Raw genomic sequence first — 23,737 nt, forward strand, 5'->3', positions numbered from 1 at the left:
AATTGGCTGTGTGTTATGAGGGCTGTAAAGATTTTCCAGAGGCAGTTTTACTGCTGTTTTGTTTTCCTGATCATTCAGACATTTGCTTGTTCCTTGCAGGTGTACCATTTGCTTCCACATGGTGGCTCTATAGGTCAAAAAATACTGTTGTATGTTAAGCTCATTCAGCCAGTGTTGGCTCTCGGGCAATCGGTATTTTTTCAATCAAGCAGACATAACACGACTAAGAGTTTTTTAGAGGAAAGGAAGAACATAATCCCTGTAGCTCAGGTTAACAGCACAAAGTGCAGATGATTAATTTGGCGCGGTTAGTAGCCGTCTTCTTTGCACACCTGCAAGACACACTCAGCACATGAGAAAGATCATCTAGCGTAAGTCTTGCCTTCACAGCTCATTTCGCAGTTTGCCCCCTCATGAGCAGAACAAAGCTGTGTAGCAACACATACTTGAACACAGCTCCATTTTTTAATGCTATTCCTTTCGACACACACCATTTTTTCTCTTTCTTTCTTTCTTTCTTTTAAAAAGGCAAATAGAGAAATTCATAAGCTGCATTACAGGAGCAGTAAATGGGATCCAAGACATACCAGTGTCATGTACTGTTGAAACATCAGCCTTTCTCAACGGTAAAGTCATTGTCTGCGCTCATACAGCAGTGCTTCGCAAAAATATCTGAAATTCTCTTTTCTTTTCTCGGTTGAATGCTTGAAATTAGATTATTTGAGATTAAATTCAATCACTGCCTTGCAGAACTGATATATTTCCATACACTCTTATCACAGCTTGTTATAGCACACTTAATCTGGGAACCCATCAGCTATTGCCTGATATGCAGATATCTGTTTACAGAGATTAGAGGGTGGTTGGCAAACCACACATTTTGTTCTCGTGGAACAGTTACTAATCTGGCAACCCATCATAAATCAATTTATAGCATGTTGATGGCTCTTCTTTGCCCACCCTGTTCATGCCAGGAGCCTCCTTTTAGCTTTAAACTGTCTCTGTTAGACTTAAACAAACATTACGCCACATCTGCATGTCCATCTATTTGAGAATACTGCCTGTTTTTGCCTCCCCTTTAGGCTGTTTCTAAGATGACTCCTCAAAAAACATAGCAGGCAAGGTCAAGGGAGTAGGATTTATTGGGGATACTTTTGTTCCACAGAAGCACCTGTTGTGATATTTAACATAAATCTGTGTTGGGCCTGGTGTGGACTTGTGAGACATTGATCCTGTCAGGATTGATGGGTGGTGCAGGCCTGGAGTAGAGAGGAGATGGGGAAAAGAAGGTTAAAGAGTGGGCTCAAAAAGCAGAAAATAGGAGGATATGGAAATTTAAAAAATATAAGTTTTGAGTATATTTTGTAAAGGAGAAGTTATGAGACCTGGTCTTGTGAGCTTGCTCTGTTGAAACTTAAAACTTGACCTGTGCGCTCTACCAGAGACAGTCAGTATGTCTTTGCTAAACTGGCATTGCTGCCTCTGACAGATTTGCTAGATACCTGGCCTTTTATAGCAATGTGCATGCCTGTCAGGTATTGACAAGGGATAGACACAGTTTTTTTTTGATAAATTGTACAGCGCTGCTGCTTGCCGGTGTCTGTCAGAATACATCAATCGCCTCGCTAACCCATCAGTTCAAGGGAGCTCCGTTTGTTGGCCGCCCGGCTCTCTCCCTTTCGCAGGAATAGAAGCGTTTAGCTTTGCCAAGTCTTTTCATCTCAGGCTCTATTTAACCAAGATGGCCATAACAGAATGATTTAAAGGCAACACTATGACATTAGATACACTGTTATTGTATGTATATAGCTGGAAGCTGGCTGCTCACCACATGAATTTTAAGCAGATAAAGGGTGAGAAGCAGAGGCTGAATGGGAAGCGCAAGGGCTCAACTCTGAGGGCTCACAGTTGAGCTTCAGTTGTTAATACTCTTACTGCTACTGTTCTGATGATCAGACTCCTTTTTTTGGTTCAACTTTATTTTGTTTCTTCTCAAATTATCCTCTGAAAATGTTCCTTTCAGTGGTAAAACTCAAAGCATGCAAATGCAAGCTAACAAGTTGGGCAACACAGGACAGCACCAAAAGAATTTGATGATAATGAAGGCAGAGAAACACATTTGTGCACATATCCACATGCCACCGGTGATATGGAACAATAGGTGAGGAACAAAGGGAACAGAAATGAAGTGATGAAGCTCTAAAAGCACGATATGTTTTTTTTTGTGCAGTTAGTTTCACAGCAGCAGGCTCGACTGTAGGGTGCAGGTGAACTACATGATTTCCTACACAACTGTTGTACTGTCGCTTTGAGTCCTGTGAAACAGACTAGGTTTTTATATATGAAAGAAGAATCAAACAATTAAAGTTTCATTATTTTACTTTACTTCTTACATCAGGATGCACTATATTTGGTTTCACTGAATAGCTCGCACTACGAGTGGCTGTCAGATTCAGCCTTGTGAAAACAGGCTGTACGGGAGACTTTTTGTTGAACTCTAACCAGATTAAATATTGTAATAAGATTTTGGTGACACGTTGGAAGCATTATGTGGATGAAACTGTACATGAAATGACCAAATGTGAGCTACATTTTAAATAAAATTTAAATATGGCATTAGGTCTCGCCCCTAATGGGAAGCCAAATTGCCACCCATGCCCTAAAATATGCAATTCTTTAATAGCTATTTCACTTTTAATAGTATCATAAGCAGACAACATAAATGTATATGGGAATTGTATCATATATCACATTACTGGTAGGGTCATTTTTTTCATGGTATTGTGCTGCATTCTCCAGAGTGAGAAAACTACAGTGGCCCTGAGAGGCCAAACGGACTGCAATTTAAGAAAACACCAGCAATAAGAAAAACACTGCAAAAACACACAATACACAACGGAAATAGGAAAAACAAGAACAGAAATAGGAAAAACGAAAACAGATATAGGAAAAAAGAGAACAGAAATAGGAAATACAAAAACAGAAATAGGAAAAACAGATTTCCAAAAGCACAAGGGAAGTGTTTCTGGGGAGACAATAACCCGACGGACCAGTTGCAGGAACCAAAATATGCCAGGTAAGTGTGTTTTATTCTCATGATTCATATAATACTGATGACGGATTTTTAGGCTAATAGTTACGCTAACACACTTCCCTCTCATCCTTTCTTTCCTGACAAAACTGATAGATCCTCCACTTCTTTTAAGTGTCTCCCAGCGCAATTCTTAGCATATTTTGGTTCCTGCAACTGGTCCGTCGGGTTATTGTCTCCCCAGAAACACTTCCCTTGTGCTTTTGGAAATCAGTTTTTTCCTATTTCCGTTTTCGTTTTTCCTATTTCCGTTGTGTTTTTAGCACTTTTGCAGCGTTTTTCTTATTGCTGGTGTTTTCTTAAGTTGCAGTCCGTTTGGCCTCTCAGGGCCACCATAACGAAAACAAAACTACTGCAGAAATACTAAAAAATGCAGTTCCTAAACTGGCCACTTGAGGTCTGCTCCAAGAGCGTGTCAATCCCCATAGAGTACCACGTTAAAGGGCTCAAATTGATAGCGTTCAGAAGCAGAAAACTAAACACTGGTTTTGAGCATATTGACTGTGTTCAGATGACTCAAATGCAGATTTTGACTGACAGGTGTGCCAACACAAGCCTGTTTAGGCTTCACTAATCCCACTTACTATTCTGATCCTCTTCATCATGTTTCGTACCATCTGGGGCATTTTTAATGGAAGTTTCTGCCAAACCATCCAAAAAACTTGTGCTTCTGTCTTGGTGCGTCAAATTCTAGTATTTTATTAGTTTGTTACTTAACGCTAATTAAGATAACTAAAGATAAATAAAATGCTAATTAGCAGATACATGAATCTGTGCAGTTTGATAACTTCTCACTTCACCCTCTGATCTAAATATGGTTAACACAAAATCAGTGTTGATTTTGACAGCAAATTTTCATCTATAGTTTTAGTCATTATTGAGGCAAATCCTAAATATCATGCAATACAGTGGAGTAAATCTGAAGTATGCTATACATATTTTCCTTGACATCAAATGTTAAATCTGTCCATGTGTCTACTCTTCTTTTCCTCCCAATCGCTGACATTTTGTCACGTTTTTATGAGAAACTGGGAGCATTGGAACTCCCACTGTGGAGATCAAAGTGTGCGCATCTAATCTTATTGCACAAGGAGATTAATTCTGACTGGCTCACTTCCAAACGTGTCCCGCCTTTTTACACAACTTAATTAGTTCTGATTGGATATTTGTCTAGTAGTTTAGTTATTAGTTTTTTGTATGGTCGTGTTTTCGTCAGGAAAAGAGGTCATTGATGAAAACTGTGGAGAAAATTATTAGTCAACAAAATTAACACTGCATTTTGAAGCTAACATGTTAACCATATTAACATCGTACCTTCAAAATGCAGAGTCTAGAATTTTGGCGGTTGACATCATTTATACACAGTCAGTATTTGCCAGCAGTGAAGTAGCCCAAACTGACTATTTTGCAGCTTTCTAATATGTTGTATTATTTAATTTTGTTTACTTTGTTACTGTTATTACTGTCTTGGAGCAACTATGATCACATAATATCTTGTGGGATTGATAAAGTATTCTGATTCTGATTAAAGCACCAGCACCTGCCTTGCCTTTCAGACCCAGAGACTGCGTGTGCATATGCTCATAAACTCACTGTCACTAGGGTTGCAAGCCTGTTGTTTTCTGGTTGAACTGGGCTTCTTTTGACATGTTGCTGCAGTCCGCTGGTTGGATTAGACCCATTGTGCATGAAAATTGCATTCGCGTCTATAAAAAGCAAACGTTTTATTTTACCCAAATCCCACCAAACTGAATCCAAATCAGCATGTTAAACCACACCATCACACTTACTGTGCACACACATGCACATAAACACTCCAAGTTAAATGCTCTGTCCTCATTTAGTTATATTACTCACCACAAAGACTATATAGGAACACTGTATGATTAACATTACACTATGAGAGAGTGAGAATGAGAGTGTTTGCAATGATACCAAATAAAAGCTTTACTTTCTTGTTTCTGGGCAACAAGAGTGGGCGATGAGTTGATTCCTCCAGCACAGTTTTGATGGATTTATATAGCACTTTTCTAGTCCTATTGACCACTCAGAGCACCAAAAGGATACATCCTTTTAAAAAAGATTTTTTTGATAGAACCTTTTCCTACGACCCCCACTTATTGATTCATTAGAGGTGCTAAAGTTCAGTGTCTTGACCTAGAGCACTTCACATACAGACTGCAGGAGCCAGGGATTGAACTGCTTTCTGATTAGTGGATTGTACTACTTGCCTGCTGTATGGCTCCCAAACCTTTTACTGACTGAAGCATTTTTATGCTGAATGGTAGAACCACAGCCAGATCTAACTGCCGGCTACCATACATGCTTACAAACTTATCAGTGAATCAGCTCATCTTGTATAATATTTTCCAGAAATTAGTTTATTATTTTAACCCTTTCCTCCTAGTTAGATTCAAGTAACCCCCCCCCCCCCCCAAAACAAAAAAATAAATAAATTAAATTATTAAACAGAAAAGAACAGCAGCTCATCAACCACTAAACAAAGACAATATAAGGGCAGGTAGGTTGTCACTGATTCAAGGAAAATAACATAACAAAGATGAATTTTTTTCTGCTCATTGCATTCTTTTTACTTTACTTACAGTTTAATGGATATTTAAAGGCTATTTTACACCTAAACACTGGACAGTTTTTCAGTTTTTGATCCTACTGAAGCAAATCCCTTCTGTAAAAAAACTGTATTTTATTTTTTTTATTTTTTATTTTTAAATTTTAGCCACATAATGTCACCATAGATTTTCTGAGTTTCACATCAACAAACCACAGGCAGTCTAAGCAAAGATATGTTTCGGTATGCAGTGTGTTGTGTTGCTCCTCGATGAACGCGACAGTGGCAACATCTAAAATACTCTGAAGTTGTTTAGAGGGTCCTTTAAACTGTCTATGAAAGAAAGCCTCTTAAAGCATTTACTTGAAGAGCACCTTGGTCTCTTTTTCTTCTTCTTCTTCATTAAGCTGCATATGTATACTCTTAAGAAAACCCAGCAGAGGCTTTCTGTCTCCTGTCTTCCTTAAATAATGGAAATCACATTAAGAGAAGGATGTGGGCTGTTCTCATACCTTACATCAGCCTGAATTTGCCTCATTTGCATCCATTTACACTTCGTTGGGATTTTAATTAGGGTACGTGCCACGGACAGACAAGAAGAATGTGCATAAATGAAGCTGGGATGGGTTTATCATCCACTGCTCAAACATACCCTCAAAGCTTTAAAGTTTTCAAACGTAAACATCTTCTGCCCAGTCCTGATATAGGCAATAAAGAGAGAAGGCCAGTGCACCTCCTGACCTCATTATGCCAGCGGAAGGCGAGCTGCTCTTTGTTCTCTCTGCTGCCTGTGACACTGCTTTCCCTCCTCCTGCTTGACTCTCTTCCTCTCTTTCCTCTCTCGTGCTAACAAGCTGCCTTTTTCCTGAGATAAGGCCAGCAGATTGAGCAGTCTTACTCAGTTCCAGTTCTGCAACAGCAGCAGAATAATTTCTTATTTATTTTGTACAGGCTATAAAATAAGGGATTAAAAAAAAAATCAAGCTTCATTGTGCTTGAATTAGATTTTCTTATTTTTACGCTGTTACTTTGAGCTTCAGTTGTGATTATTGCTGTTGTAATTATGACTTAATGTGTAGTTCTTGTCCAGTTGACTTGTGCTGAGTTTGATCTTTTCTTGATTTTTATCATTACACAGAGCCTATATATATGTTTGTGTGTGTCAGTGAGTGCATGTGCAGTGTGCACGGGTGTAATCCGGCAGCTGCTCCAGCCTCAGGAGAGCCCGAGACAGAGGAGTGAGGGAAATGAAAGTGGAGGGATGATAGCGGAGGGGCGCCCTCGGAGAGCCAGGGATCATTGATGGGGCTCTCTGGAGAAGAGAACAAACAAACTTTAAATCAGAAAGGATGAGAGGGGCCATGGCCTGCAGAAATGGAACCCTCTGCTGAGTGTGTGCGCTGTATGAGTGTGTGTGCTTGTGCACACTTTTGTGTCTGACTGCAAAGCCCATTCAGCTTACCATGAAAAGTTTTGGAGTCTGGGTATAGTCACGTACATAAATGAAATCTGGGCTTATGGTACAGTATAACCAAGGTTTTTCCAGGGCTGTAAAGAGGCTTATAGGTAGTTATGTCGCCAGCAGGGTTTGCTGTGCTCGGGAAACGGTGCCAGAGACTCTCAAGAGTGCACAACAAGCTTTGAGAGGGAAGATAAGGCAGCTGGAATCCATTCAGAAGCCATAAGCAAAGCTTAGATTCACTAAACATTGTACCCAACAGTTTTGGTTGGCGTATTTTCCTTCAGGTAGGCACAAAAACCTTTCTGCTAAGGGATTCATGGGTTTATTCATGTGCTGAGGGGAATGTAACATTAACACAGACAGTGCGCATTACACACTTCTAAGCATTACTATGTAACATAATTTACAAGTCATCCTTGCTGCCTTGTACATGTGACAGATCAAGTTAAAGTATAAATGACTGCTCTCATGAGCTTACTCCTAAAATGAAGATACAGTCACCTTTTAGTCCCTGAAGACTCTGAAAAGAAATCATGTGTGAGGGGGCAAGATGTTCAGAAGGAATTCAACAAAAAATACTGAAACACTCACACACATAGTACCACATTTTGCCACTGTGCAGAAAGCTTTGGGTTTGCGCTACAACCCCTCCGGTTCGTTTGCTGTCTGGAGAGTCTTATAATTAACCAGACCAATGCCTGCTGGGAAGTGAGAAGCTAATAAGAGACATTAGAGGTGGCTGGTTTGTTGGAGGTGTCAGGTAAAAACAATTATCCTCACATATATCATGACTTTAAGAAGCACACACAAATGCAAGGAACCAAACACACAGACAGACGTGCATGGAGATGGAATAATAAAAACAAAAATGCGGATGCAAACGTGACAGCGATTTCCTCTAACTAAATAAAGTGCACACGTCTCTGCTTAGATCAAGTGCTTTGTCTGAAAGGAGTCAAAAAGAAATGATTATTTTTTCATTTGCTGTTTGCTTTTTTTAATTTCCCTCCATGCACACCATCACGAGAACAAGAGTCGCCTCTGTGACAGAGTTAATGAGGGCGCTGGGCTGAGAATAAAAGCAAAATATCACTAAAAAGTGTTTACTTATGAATCAAAGACTGAGACCGGAATAAATCGAGGAGTTTAAACAAAAGTAAATTATTCAGCAGATCTGTTTAATCCTCAGAAAAGCTGGCGCGTATTTGATTGTTATTTGCGGCGCAAATGTGTTTGAATTTCGACTCAATTATTTTCAACAACAAATGCCAAAACACCAACAAAATCTCCCTTACAGTCGATGAATTTCAAGCAAATAATCCCCCCACCCTTTTTTCCCCTCCTTCTCTCTCTCTCTCTTTCTCTCTCTCTCTCTCTCTCTCTCTCTCTCTCTCTCTCACAGCATCATACCAAGTGAAGCAGGGGACATGTGAGGTGGTGGCAGTGCATCGCTGCTGTAATAAGAATAAGATTGAGGAGCGCTCTCAAACCGTCAAGTGTTCCTGTTTCCCGGGGCAGGTCGCTGGCACGACCAGAGCCAGACCCTCCTGTGTGGAAGGTAAAACTACGTGTGAGTGTTAGTGTGAGTGTGTATATCAGGCCAAGCGTCTCTTCCAGTGGTTCCTCATTTATACAAAACAAAACCCGATGTGAGAATCTCTTGAAATGAAGTAGAATTAGTGATTCTAGTGGAGCTGATCACCGACCAACAGCCTGAGTGGATGTTTGGGCTGAAAATCAGCCCCGTCTTCTAACAGCTCACAGGCCTGAATTTGTTGGGCATCGTTGCTTTGTGAAACACATAAACAAGTCAGGTGTGCTTTCGGTTTCTGTGTTTTGTGCATCATATTGCAGACATCTCCCCCACAACACTGCAGCAGAGTCTCTCCATTTCTGCCAGATCTTTTTGGTATCTGTTGGAAACCTTTGCGAGCGTGACTGGAATTCCAAATGAAGATTTTGCAGGTTTGGACAGTGCTTCGCTGCACAACATGTTTTTGTAATAATTGACACGCTGCTGAATCCGGCGGGGTCACGAAGGCTAAAAATGTTTTTAATTATCTTGCATCATTAAAGTTTCTACATGAAACTTCTCACCTAAAACAAATCATTACTAGATTCATTTTGGAGATATTAGAAACGTAAATAGATAAGTTTAAATTTGCTGCCAGGTTGGATTCTGTCTGAAAACGACTTTTTTTTTAATGGCACACTGCTGGATTGAAAATGTATTTTCAGTTTATTTCCCTATAACAGAAGGAGTGAGATTGAGAGTGAATTCCCACCATTGTCTTTACTTAAATTATGATTGGATGTTTACTGGAAAATGAATGTAAAGCACCTTTAAGTGGGTCTTGAGTAATAGGATTTTTAATGTGTTAAAGTAAACCTGGATATATCTCGGTCCTCTTTCACCGGCGGTTTGGGGTTCATCGCATCCCAAGGAGATAACATGAAAAGTTAAAGCCACTAATGCCGGTAATGTTTCTCCTTGCCTTGCTAATTCCCCCATGCCATATGTAAGGAGAATCAAAAATATGACATCAGATTGGATACTTAAGCTGCGGTTTTAAAGGAATGCTGGTATATGGGACAGCTTAACGTTTCATATCCAGTCAGGCCGCGCGAGTATTTGACAGATGGTGATAGAGAAAGTATTTTCTTTGCATGTTTTTATGGGTTCAGACAGAACATTTGGGTGATTAGCGAGAGGAAAGTTTTTATAAACAAATAAAAGCATGACATCAAACCCTTATGTTGGTTATGATTTTCAAGTCAACAGTTAAATAAAAATGTTGTATTCTGAAAAACAACAACAACAAAAATATCATCAAAAATATCATCAAGCTAATTAATCATCCACAGACTTTTGCTCAAATGCACAAATGTGTCTGTTTATACATGCTGAGTGTGTGGGTGTGTGTGTGCGTGCGGCTAGTAGCGAAGATGGACAGACGAAAGCTGAGGGTCGTTTTCTTAGACCTCTGTTGCACCCGTTTGTCTGCTTCGAGAGCTGCTGCCCAGCAAGAAACAAGCAGTGTCACTGACCCCTATCATCCGCAGACGCTCCGCTGAGATCAGACACACACACACTGTGTCAGCCAACCTCATCCAATCGCACTGTATTAGCCCCCTACCAGAAGAAAATACACAGTTGTTTAATACGTGAGCGGAGACACTACCTCTCCAAAGCATGAGGGTTATTCATACTGTTAACGTCACCTCGGGAGGGGGACTGGAAGCTGATTCCACACTTGCAAACAAATAAGTAATGAATCTACACAAATAGAGTCTTTGATGTGAGATCTGTGGGCAAACTTGAAGTGATGTCTCTTTTTTTCTGTCTCAGATTTGGAGCTAGATCAGATTTCACAGCGTTTGGTTTATTTTCCATGAAAAATAGCGTATTAGCCCCATTATCACTCTAATGCTGTAAATGAATGATATGGTAATTATCAAGAAGGGTAAAAAACGAGCCAAAACAAATCTCATTCACCCCGGCTCGCTGTTTGTTGACGTCTATTGACAGACAGTGCAGCACACAAACAAGAACTACTCACAGTCATTTAGTTTGGCAAATAGCAACTTCTTATTAAAATGCACATTATTTTTGACACTTGGTTCCCAATCCTACCGCTGTGCTATTGCTACATACAATCGGCTTTAATACAACTTCCCATTTTCATTTGAGTCTTCGTTTTATCTGACTTTGCAAATGCCCGCACGCTTTCCACCTTTACTAGTCAGGGCTGTGAACACACTGCCACTCTGTGCCAACCTCCAGGCACTGAGTTGCTATTGCTGCGCGTGACCAGTAGACGGTGCTTTCCCCATTGAAATAACTTTAGTAACAAGCATACCTGCTGGTTCATTTCAGCACCATTTTCACCCAATAAAAAAGTAGATTTGTTTTTTAACCTCTTTGATGAGTTCCAAGATGGGAACTATTGCTTGATAATGATAAAACCAGGCAACCATAGCAAAGATGATTGGCTTTGTAATGAAAGCCAGGATAAACAAGGAATCACGTGAAACTTTGCTAACCCTTCAGAGCAGGCACTGCACTGATTCCTTGCTTTTATTTGTTTACTTCAAAGACGTGGTCTCGTTTGCTAAAAGGAGGAGTGACACTAATGAGAACCTGATGCACTCTGCGTGTGATTGAGAGTTAGTGATGGATTCTTTTTGATGGTCTTAATCACTTTTTTCGACTCACACGCACGCACAGACAGCACGGTTCTGCCGTCACACCGGTCACGAGGCTTTCTAATTTTCTATTCAGATCTCACCTCGGACTCTCACCTCCTCTCACTTCCAAATCCAGTGCTCAGCAGCACTTATCTCATGAGTCAGGCTTGACCTCTGAGTTCACAGTTCCAAAAGATCTCACCTCATCCAGGGTTTTCTTACGCACACAAACACACCTCAGTGCACGCACACATCCACGCGTGCTTCTCTCTCCCCTTTTTTTTGGCTGGAGCACTGATGGAAAGAGACAAACCCCTCTCAGCAGGTAGCCTTTGTAGAAAAGCCATAGTGTAAATGGAGTTACATTATTGATGCTGGCTGAAAGAGGAGTTAATGGTGAGAGGTCCCATTACTGGGCTGCTGCACTGCATGGTGGGATACGCTTTTTCAAGTGAACTCTATTCATCACAACAACCCTGAAACCCACTTCTGTATTGGCTTCTTTTCTTTTTCTTCTCTGTTGGAATTAGCGCTGGTGGCGTGTGAGAATAAAGGGTTTGTCCTGCAAAAAGTAAGGTCATTTGGAAAAGTCTAAATCTGCGCGTGAAGAGTTTGCAGAGGTAGAATTGTTAACCGGGAAAAAAATAGAAGTCAAGCAGTGAAGCTGTTTTCGGGCTAACGCTGTAGGAGAAATGCACCCTGTCCACTTCTGAGTGGATCACATATATTTTATATTTATATATCCAAAAAACAAACAAAACACAGGTCGATGTCAAGAAAACAAGTGCAGTAGCAAGTTATGTTATGGAAAATGGTACGCTAATCTATCTTTGAAGGACAGGAACAAACTGTTGCAAATTGTGAACTGTAACAGCAGCTTAGCCCAGAGCCTCTTTATACCAGACAGCTGCAGAGGATGACCAGCTCCATCATAAATGCTGACGGCCACCCCTTATTTGACGAGGTTAGCAGTCCCTAAATGCAGGACAAAGCTGTAAAGAAACAGCTTTGTCCCATGTTGCTATTCTTTATCTGAATAAGTAATATCGGTTCCATTCATTTTTAATTTGTGATTTATTATGATATTGTTTTTAGCTTCTTGGCCTTTTTTATTGTATTTATTAGTCTGAAGGTTTGCAGTTGGGGTTTTAGTGAAGCCTGGAGCCCTCTCTCTTTTCTCTCTTTTATTTTTCTCACCATGTGTTTGTGAATATTGTCCAGGGTCTGTGTTTGATGTCTGGTAGAAGGGTTGTCTGCTCTTTTAACTGCAAAACAAATATGCCTAGAGGTACCAATAAAGGAACCTTGAACCTGAAGATTGACCAGATTCACTAGATGCAAAGGTCCCAATTGTGAACACTATCACACAGTGTGAATTTATTGATGTAAGCAGCAATTTTAACAATATGTCATAATAAATAAACCTCTGCACTTGTATCATCTGCACCTGCATCCATCTGATCTGCATTCTCTGGAGTACACTTCTGTACAAAAGCAGAAAGTTGCTCAGAAAGTAAACTGCATGTTTTTTACGGTGATTTTTTTGGGTACCAGACAAAATGACTTTAAATCTTTTCACAGTCACTGTCATTAAAGTGTGTTTGGCGGTGGGGAACGAGAGAGAGCACGGCGACCTGATAAAAACGGTGGCTGAGTGAATTTTGCTCGCTGTGTGATATGGTGACAGCCAAACTGTGTTTCATTGCTGGGCCAAGAAATTTAGTTAAGTGTTTCAGCACACATCAACCTGCTGTTGTTTACAGTAATATCTGCTCCTTAATGTCATGCTTTTGAAATTTTGCCAATCTGTTCTGGTGTATGTGCATAACCATAAACCGCGTGCAGTCTTTGTCTGACAGTTATACCGATGTGTTTTTCACTTTTTTGCTTCTTCTTCTTGTTTTTTGTCCACATACCTGGGTGTGCTGGCATGGATGTGCGAGCTGGGGCAATGGAGATAAAGTGTGTTAGTAAATCATTGTAGAAAGAGATGGATGCCGCTCTCCAACTGCTTCTGCACTTCAGGATCACTGAGTGGAACTGTTACAAAGCCTGGGAGCATTCATATATCTGGGTCCACCTCCAAACTGCCTATGGGTGTGTATGGGTTTGAGTACATGGAGGTGCATTATATTCCCTTTAAATAGTGATGACCTTGGAGCAAGGGCACAGGAATGCTCTGATTGTGCATTATAGCTTACACTTACTGCACATTTGGGACTGTATAGATGGACACATGAAAACCATATTACATCTATAGTGCTCAACAGACATGTGCGCACATATAAATGTGTAAGCACCCAGACACAGACACAAAGAAACCCTCCTCTGCTGTAGTGTATATATTCAGCTGCTCCATCGTGTGAGTTCAAGCAGTGCCTTTGTAAAGTATTAATGGGGATACACTCCCACAGACACATGCTGTGCGCACAGTGTGATAGGATGTCCTGGCTAACATCAAACAGGCTACAGCATAGTTACACAGTTGGATAGGTAGTCATTAAATTAGTTTTGTTATATCAGAGGCTAATTGGTTACTTTAGATGAAAAGGTTAGGAGTCAGGGAAGTCCCTTTGAACTTGGTGACTTTTTTGCATTCAATGTGACAGATACATTTTTTGCCCACTGATGAACTGAGGACGAGGTGGGAAAGGCTCAATCCATCAAAAAAAAAAAAAAGCTGTGTGGATGAAAATGTACATTTTCTACTGTGGTATATCATAAAAGGAAAGGTCATGAGAATAATGAATAATGTACTATAATATAGCTAAACTATATTCATTACCATATCTTACCCTTAGAGGGTAGGCCCTGAGTAGAGGTGCTACATTCAAAGCAGCCAGTTTAGGCGTTTGGGCATCTGACCAGCATGCTGCCTGAGTGCCTCTTGGTGAGGTGTTTTGGGCATGTCTAACTGTGGGGAAGCCCCAGGGTAGACCACTTAGCACATGAATGCCTTGGTGTCCCCCAAACTGGAGGAGGTGGCGAGGAAAAGAAAGAGAAATTATTTAGATTATGCATAACAGTTTTTTTGTCTTTTGAGAGTTCGATTGTGTTGACCTGGTAAAAATCAGAAATTAAAGCAGTGTTAGAAATCAGGTTTATATTTTTGGCATCGAGGTGAATGGAGGTGGTGGTTTTTTTTTTCTCCAGTCATCGCTTGTTAATTCACCTGCTAAGCTGGAGCACAGCATGCATTCTTGAAGTGCTAATTGGCAAGAATCAAGGCATTGCATACAATAACTGAGCAACGTTGTGCCACAGGGATGTGAACAAAACATCTTTTTGCTTTCATGCAGTGGAGAAGGAGACCTGCAATTTCAACTTTGTCCACTTGATGTCACAAACATTACAATATCAATGCAAGAAGTGGCAGAGAAGGCATGAACAGAGGCGGCGCTGGGATGAATGCTCATACGGCTGACATGCTTGTTTGCACACACAAAAATGAAAAAAGTGAAGCTGCAGCTGGCAGAATGCTGAGTGACATTTACCAGGTGTGTGCTAGATTGACATGTTGTGATCAGTAGCAGGCGAGCAAAAGCTGTAGGCACCCTCGTAGCATAAAACATCCGCAGACCTTATTTAGACAACCCAGGAGACTCAATGAGAGCCAGGGGAATAACATACTGTAGCTCCAGTCCTTTCTGTTGCCTAATCACCTGCACCTTAAACAAAGCCCTGTCTAGACGTTTGCCCTCAGCTGATCCCCTGCTGAAAGTTTGCAGGAGAACTTAAAAGGCATTCTGAGTGCAGCTTCTATAACGACTGCGAGTAACTGTGATGAAATGTATGCCTGAGCTGCAAACCTTTTTTTTAATTAGCATGGGCACCTTTTGTGAATATAAATGTAGAGTCTTAATGAGACTGATGCAATTAGAGTACGTAGAGCTAAGGGGGAGTTCATGTGTTAAATGCATTTTTCCCTGAAAAAATGTCTTTCTGTTTCACGAGCTTGGCAGTGATTCATTTTCACATGTACTTGTTGAACATTATTGTGAAAAAATTACAGGCAAGACTGTGGAGACGCAGTGGAAAGTCGTCATTGTCACTTTAGCTTAATAATTTTAAAAGCAACTCAGCTGATGATTGTTTTTCCACTTTGTTTTGTTTTGTAAGAGAAACTTTAACTAAGACCAAAGAACAACTATTTTACATGAGTCATGAGTCATGTGGTATGAAGCAGCAAGCAGTAGGTACTTAATGTTTCTCCCTTATTTCCTTTGGAGTCGCCACAGCAGCTGGATCTGCCTATTGCTCAGGCGCAGAATTTTGCCACAGATGTCCTTCCTGATACCCTTATGTGCCCGCTATGTCTCAGGCCTCAGTCACACAGGCCGAGAGACCTGTTGGCGACCATCTGGCAGCCACTGATCATGAGGGGGAAAATGTGCACCTCCTGACTAGTTGTGGATCATTTCTTCGGGTTTTCCTGCCAGTCACTAGCACGAAATGGATCACAAAGATGTACATGATGGTGCACTGAAAGGCCCGTTGCAAATGCTTTGGATGGCAGCAGATTCCCACCTTTGTTGTCTGTAGCTTGCATGGAAGACACTAACTTGTCTGTGAACACTTGCCAATTCCTCTCTGAGCTAAAATGAAACAGTGTGATGCAAACTGGAAACGGAGACCATTTGTCTTCAAAGTAAAAGTTGTCCTTATCGCTGCAACCAACACATCCCAAAAGGCACAGATTTTCTTCGAAGGCAAACATTCTCCACTGCTTGGTGAGTAGTTTGTGTCTGCAGACAAGTTGGCGTCTCCCATGCAAACTACTGGGTGACAATAGCAGTTCCAAGGAACTTTTCAGTTCAGCACCATATACACCTCTTTCACCAGTTCATGTGACCAATTTCAGGTTAGCAAATGCCAACAACCTCCAGCAACTGAATTTTTCCTTTTTTTCTGATGACCAGTAGCTACCAGGGCGGGTCACTGACAACTGTGTGGGGCTTTAGCATTTGATTTCAAAGTGACTGTCAGCAGCCATCATTTACTATTGACAACCAGGGGAATGCACATTTTTCCTGGTGGTTGCCAGATGCTCGGCGACGGGTCTCTAGGCCTGTGTGACTGAGCACTAAGACAGCACACAGTCTTCCATAAATCCATCACGTATTGCTTATATGCTCTTTTTTTCTTTGTTTTTGTACATAAAAGGCATATGTATATGCCATGCAGTTTAAGAGTTTTGATAGTGATAGTGGATGAAGTTGATTATTTTTGGACAGGTCGCTATTTAAGCCTGTTTCTGTTCTATGTGCTAAGTTAAACTAGCTGGAGGCTGTCTGTGGTTTCATATTTACTGTAGAGGCTCACGAGGGTCAGTAGTGTTAATATAGGTGGATTAGTGAACTATTCAAGAAGACTATCTAAATCTTCTAAATTGAATTTCAGTCATTCAAACCATTGCGCACCTGAAAAGCTTCCTACTGGCCTCTAAACTTCCTCCATCAGTACAGCGAGGAAAAATACGGCTCCAGTGGAGATAATTTCAGAACTAACTGGTGCACAGTATCGCTGTAATCTTTTTACCATTGACCCGTTGAGATCTCTGTCTGAATGCCGTCCAGTACTTGAATTATCCATGACATCACAGGCCACGTACAAACTCGTGTCCATTTTCTCACTTGACAGGCAGGTTCTTATGTGTCATGCCCCACCCTCCTAGTAATAGCATGAGATAAGGTGCTATAAACACTAACTCCATAATAGCACTCAAAGGCCATGCCTAGTAGCTCTATATAACACTCTAGCAGTACAAAGCACTGTCGTTGACACTGTAATGGCCACATTAACAATCATTACACAGCCATTGGTTTTTAGAACCGCTTACTGCCACTGAGCTCATGTATCATAACAGTGTGTTCAACATTACGCCTCATCATAGCGGCGAGAGGTTTTTTTTGTGTTGACTGGGCAGCTTCAAGTTAGCTTTCTGCTTCTCGCCAATTTCCACTCCGCCTCAATTTGCTACTCTCCTCTTCCTGTGTTTTCTTTGTTTAATCTGCTCCTTTCACCACTACACTCAGTGATAGTCATCCTCAAACGGCCTCTTTCCTTTGCACCCTTCATTCTGCCTCCCCGAGTTCCTCTCACTGCTCATTTCCTCACTACAAAGATGTTTTCTTGGTGAACAGCTATTATTTAGTCTTGTCTCCCTCCCGCCCTCCTCTCCCTCTTTCTCTTAGTGGCACTGTTTTCTTCTCCCAGAATGCTTGAGAGAATTGGCCCATGTTCTTTTGCATTATGCAGTTGAAAGTCAATTTTCCTCACAATACCAACTTATCTCATTCATTTGTTGGAAAACAGCAGATATGAAAAAAATTTCTTTCTAAACACCATCAGTCCAGCAGCTTAATGATGATGAAGTTGGGAAGATGGGATTCTTTTTTTCTTTCTGCATTCACCTTTGAGACTAAAGGATGGACAGATGATGAGTTAGGAGAGCAGGGACTGAGTTATTCTCAGCTGTCAGACTGTCTCTTGTCTAGAAGGTGGGGTCAAATGATCTGTGAGATTTGAGTGCCAGCTGCTAAGATGGAGGAAACTTTAGCTTTTAATACTGGATAAACTATAGCTCAGCCCAGACTGCATCCACTTTCCTACCTGTGCAACAGGATCCAGTAGCTCAAGACCATATTTACCAAGTCAGGTACATTTTCAGTCGTGTGAGGACATGCTTGAAAAACTATAATAACATGACAATCACAAAAACATAGATTCTGCACTGTATAGATGTGCAGTCAAATATGAGCGAATGTGCGGTATTGACCATGTTACCTCATTGTTCACCCACATGAGATAGTATTGCATTAATATGAACCATGGCACTGGAACTAAGTGAATATGTCAGATGTCATACCGTTATTCTACATATAAAAGTGTCAAACCACAGCTGGAATGACGGTGGGAAAGTGTTTTACCTTAACGTGATCAGTTTTCATCCGAGACTACAATAAGAGAAGAAGGGTGCATCAAGCTTTGTTCACTGAAACACAGAAAAGCAGCTTTTTAACAGATCCAGGAGTTTCTAACAAAGAACCCAACGCCACAGCAGTTCTGTCAAAGCGGCTGCTCTCTGAAACATCATCATGCTGGGATGATTTGAGTTATTAGATTTGGTTCAAATATGTCCTTGACTGGATGCTGCCATTAATCGAAACGTAGGTAATTATAATAATTAGAATTATTTCGTTTAATACAATTAGAACAAATATAAAATCTCCACAAGTGTTTTGTTTTTGTGATCCTGCATGCATATCCTGCCGTCCAAGTTTTTCTTAGTTTGAACAGAATAAAAGTTGTTGCAGTCGGTAAATAAAACACAGCTTCTAATTGTTTGCTTTAGTACAAAGAGCTCTTTTTGCCCTGCAAAAATCATACAGCACTTCAGAATCAGCATGTTGTCTTAAATAAATGAGCCTTTTTTTATTGATAGAATTTCTTCTTCATAATCCTATTTTTCCCTTGGTCTTATGCAATATGAATAATGCTGGTTCCATTCACTTAATGTGTTTTGCTGATTTTGCATGTAACAAAAGGCAATTAAATGATAAGCAGAAATTTCATTTGAATTACAGGAAGTGACTGTCAGCTCCTCATGCAAATTCACACATCTGCACAAGAAGCAAAAAAAACAACAAAAAACCCACAAACAAGTGAACATCAGCAGTGTTGCAGGAGGGAACTTCTCAACTCTTCTCATTCTACTTATGAATAAAAAAACCCCAGTAATTTTTATTCACAGTGTGCTGTCCATGGTTCTGGTGGTTTCCAGTGATCAGTGTTAATTATTGCATGGTGTGCTGGTCACGTTGGTGTTGTAAATTTGCCTTATTCTAGCCTTTTGCTCTTCATGCCATATAATCCATTTACTAACCCACCGTCTTTAATTTTCTCTCTGAACATCCGCTCACAACTCCAGCGTCCATTGTAGCCCAGAAGTGGTGGTGTCAAATGCAGCCATGTATGGATGGAGAGGAGTGTAAGGTCCTTCCTGACCTGACCGGTTGGTCCTGCAGCACTGGCAACAAAGTCAAAACCACCAAAGTAAGAAGAATGCATTTGTCTGTTTGTCTACACCTGCCTGCTCTCTCTCTCTCTGATGTGAAATCACTGATCAACGCTTCTTCTTTTCATGAATTTCTTACCTGTGTTTTTTGCGCCTCTGCACCGTGACCTACGTGCAGTGTGTAACTCTAATTATAGCGTAGCCTTTGAAATGTTTTCATCAGCGTGCTACAACAAAGCGTGTAAAATTATCAGTGCTCACATCAAAAAGTCCCACGAGAATCATGTGATGTCCAATAAAATAAAATAAAATACAAAAAAATGCATGTATTACCAACCTAACTAACATTTGATGTAGATAGATATGACCTTGATCTTCAATTCAATTGATTTCTTTTGTCTGTGAAACATCTTGCTTTAATTAGTGTTGGGTAAACAAACTTTCAACTTGATGACTCTTGCTAGTGTTCATATTGTATACGCCAGTATATGAAAAGAAAGAACTCAGAAGGGCTTACCAAGCAAATTAAAGTTGATCTTGTAAACAGAGATTGTTTGGATCTTCAAAATGCCCACAGAAGACTGCAGTCTAATTTAATCACTTATTTCAGAGATCATTATAAATTACAAAGAAAATACAGTGCTAATCAACAGGCAAGCCTCCAGGTGATTGCTTGTGGAGCTTCTGTAGCCATATCTCTTCAGGTAAGACGAATCAAAAAGAACAAAAAACAAAAACAACCGTCACAGTAAACCCGAGACCTCTGTACAATCTACCCCACACAACCGCCATGTGATGTCGAGTAAACTGATGCTATTCATATGAGATAAATTGATTTAAATGAGGGGCCTTCATGGCCCTTTGTAATCTGCTGAAGTGTGAAAGTTAATTTGTGGGTCTGACGACCGGGCAGTGTGCGTGCATGCGCCAGAGTGCGTGCCGTGGGATGGAGCAGGTGTTTATTTACAGGTGAAATATAAAAAGAGAAACAGTTGGACGGGAAAGCGGCGCAGGCGCCATAAGACTAATTGCTCAAGAGATGGCATAACAGAACAACATCTGTCGCATTCATTAGAATGCATTATGGCTGGGGCCTTCCACAGAGGCTTCACAATTAAGAGTTGTAATTAAATTGGTGAGTGGGGTAGACTGAGGAACAGAGGCACTGCCGAGCTCAGTCACAGGCAGTGGAATTAATGACCCTGGGCCTAACACCAACTCTGGGACTGATAGGTGCAATTATCCCCGTTTTGTTGCACGTTTCCGTCTCTCTTCTTCTTCACTCCCTTCCTCTCCTTTTTGTCCCTCCTACCTTGTCTGATGAGGCCTTTAAGCTAACTGCATCAGTGGACATTAATTGTGAATTTGCAAGGTGCTTTGGGACTGGCGAGCAGTTACTTGGAGACTTGGTGGCAGATGTCACTGTAGATAGTTGCAATGAGACATCGATTCCTTGGCAACTGCTCACACGGCCCTGCTCTCTTACTTTCTCTGCTACTCTGTTCTTTACACTGGGGCTCTCTTTCTTCCTCTGACCTCCTTGTACCACCTCAGCATATTATTCACCATGATGATCAGTATATGTCAATCTTTCTTTCACTCCCACACGGCGTAGGTGTGTTGTAGAAAGATGCATAGATTACCTGACTGAGGCATCATCATTTAACAAGAAACAGCAAAAGCACCACACCATGAGATCTGTATTTTCATTCTTACTTAATGTAGTTTTATTTGCAGGAGTGGAACAAGCAGAATTAATATTTTATGCATGAACATATCTGGTCATTGTACAGCATAAACACACACCGGACTGGGTTTGCTGATGGAAACAAGTTCTTTACATCTGCAATTACACTCCTTCAGCTCTCTGTTCAAGTGTAAACAAACCATTGCAGCTCCAAGACATGTGAAATTCAGCTTAACCAGTTGAGACACTGTTGGTTCTTGCAATCAGACCACCGGCTAGACTGCCAACAAGCTCTTTTGGTCCAATGAAAAGGACACAGAGGCTGAAATAGAAAGGAAATTGTTTGACTTTAAATATTCACCCCTGACATCCGATTGTCTCTTTCAAATAGAAATATTTGTTCAGCCACTGTGAAGCACTTCATGTGATTAGATGTCTCTGCGACCCTGATTCTCTTCTCTTCTCTCTCTTTTTTTTCTTTTTAGGTCACCCGATAGCAAGAGAGCCACCGAGCCATGAGGAAACATGAAGCTTTCCATGTGGAAAGGATGGATGACTCACACATATTGTATTTACTGTAAGATGCGGGAAAGGAAAGGACTGCTGTCAAGATATCCATCACAAAATAATGGGATTAAACGTACTCATCACAAACTATGTTCACTTGGCAACATGGAGCCACGTGTACAGCATATGTAATATGCTGGTTGTTGAGACCAATGGACTACAATCAGGGTACCAGTGGACAATAAGGCAACTCTTTTTTTCCAATAATGAACAGTTTGGATTAATCAGAAACGTTTGATTTCAAACTCCAATTAAGCATTTCAAAGTATATATTTCAACAAAGCTTTCTGGGACGAGCGTAAGATGTGAACTAGAGGCAGCGCTGAGAGTGTTGCTGGACACGGTTCAGACCTGTTGAACATATACTGGAAACACTGGCGGCAGTCTGGATGGGTACATGAGAGTTAGCAGCTTATAACTAGCAAATAGCAAATTAGATTTAAACGGCTCTTGTGGGTCAAGTCACTACCACAAAGACTGTTTTGCGGGAGTCATTTTGCAGTTCTAATTAGGAATTGTAATAGGATCATAACAACATATTAAAAATTCATGTAAGATATTTGCACTAGTCAAAGCCGTTTGGGAATGTTTTGTTTTTCTAGATATCTCCCATCTTTTTGCTGTGGATGTCACATGAAACTGAAGGTGAGCATTTTGTAAAGTGTCTGACACTTGAAGTAGATAAATATGTATATCACACCTCACTCATTCTGAGTAGTTATTTGTTTAAAAAAAAGGCTCAGACTGTCGAGCTTCACTTACATACAGCTTGGTACAATATGAACTATTAAAGTGTGATTCATCCGTCTCATTTTTTTGCCCAGAGAAATTTTCCAGGCTCGGCCTTCGGAGTTATATATCTTTGATCTGTTTTATTCGGTACTGCGACATCTCTTATTTTGACTGTTGAAAGGAGGACCATAAATGCTCAAACAAGTGTGACCTGTTCTAATGTTGTTATTTCTTTCTTCCTTCTTTTTTTTTCCTTGCTGAAAATGTTTTCCAAATATTCTGGTTCTTAATCTTTAAAAGCACCACAGATATAAACCCACCGCACGATGAGGTTTCTTTTTAGCTTCTTTTTATTAGACGTGTTAGTTTTTTTGCGCGCACGTTGCCTATCCAGTCGTTAAGTCTGACGTCACTAGCCGTGTCTGGGCCTAAACTCCGCTGCAGGTCCATATATCAAACGATCACTATGGCATTACTGAGAGTTGAAAAACTGTCTAAAGTCTTTCATCTTTAATAAAATGATCAGCGTTCTGCTCTACCAGGTGTAACAATTGAGTTTAACATCCAGGCATCCATGAAAACGGAATTTATGACATTTAACGGAGTTAGAAGTTAGCAGAAAGTTAGCTCGCTAGCTTCTATCTAAATACAATATAGCATGTCCTGACTGCGGGGTTTTGGAAACAAATTAAAACGTACAGCTCTGTTATTACTTCCAACATAAATGAAGACAGAAAACTAAACAGCAGTGACGTTTGTAGGGTTACTGAAGTTTGGCTAGCTGGTATATAATGATGTGCTACGTGACCGCTAGCGACACAGCTATGTTAGCATAATATAAACACGCTAACTTTTTTTTCACTCGATAAAAGTTAACGTGAGTGTTCTCGGTGGTCAGGAACAAATGTAATCGCATGGCAGGATGCTGTAAAAGGACCAAACTTCAGCCAGGAGAACAACTGAGATAATCCATCCACAATACGAGGTTAGTCATTCATATACAGGGAGTGCAGAATTGTTAGGCAAATGAGTATTTTGTCCACATCATCCTCTTCATGCATGTTGTCTTACTCCAAGCTGTATAGGCTCGAAAGCCTACTACCAATTAAGCATATTAGGTGATGTGCAACTCTGTAATGAGAAGGGGTGTGGTTTAATGACATCAACACCCTATATCAGGTGTGCATAATTATTAGGCAACTTCCTTTCCTTTGGCAAAATGGGTCAAAAGAAGGACTTGACAGGCACAGAAAAGTCAAAAATAGTGAGATATCTTGCAGAGGGATGCAGCAGTCTCAAAATTGCAAAGCTTCTGAAGCGTGATCATCGACCAATCAAGCGTTTCATTCAAAATAGTCAACAGGGTCACAAGAAGCGTGTGGAAAAACCAAGGTGCAAAATAACTGCCCATGAACTGAGAAAAG

At 40.6% G+C, this 23,737-nt stretch overlaps 1 protein-coding gene across 2 annotated transcripts in view; it reads left to right on the forward strand.

The window, feature by feature from the left end:
• tafa4b (TAFA chemokine like family member 4b) overlaps positions 1-22,523 on the forward strand; it is a 37,883-nt gene extending 15,360 nt beyond the window's left edge. For both annotated transcript variants that reach the window (XM_084927763.1, XM_084927764.1), the window contains exons 4-6: positions 8,525-8,680; positions 19,241-19,365; positions 21,500-22,523. In XM_084927763.1, coding sequence (XP_084783889.1) covers positions 8,525-8,680; positions 19,241-19,365; positions 21,500-21,511 — 293 coding nt within the window. In that variant the 3' untranslated portion in view covers positions 21,512-22,523. The remainder of the gene's footprint in view (positions 1-8,524; positions 8,681-19,240; positions 19,366-21,499) is intronic.
• Positions 22,524-23,737: the final 1,214 nt, after the last annotated feature.

Source organism: Perissodus microlepis, chromosome 5 (genome assembly GCF_051167445.1).
Source record: "Perissodus microlepis isolate ML-2025 ecotype Zambia chromosome 5, ASM5116744v1, whole genome shotgun sequence".
Taxonomy (NCBI): domain Eukaryota; kingdom Metazoa; phylum Chordata; class Actinopteri; order Cichliformes; family Cichlidae; genus Perissodus; species Perissodus microlepis.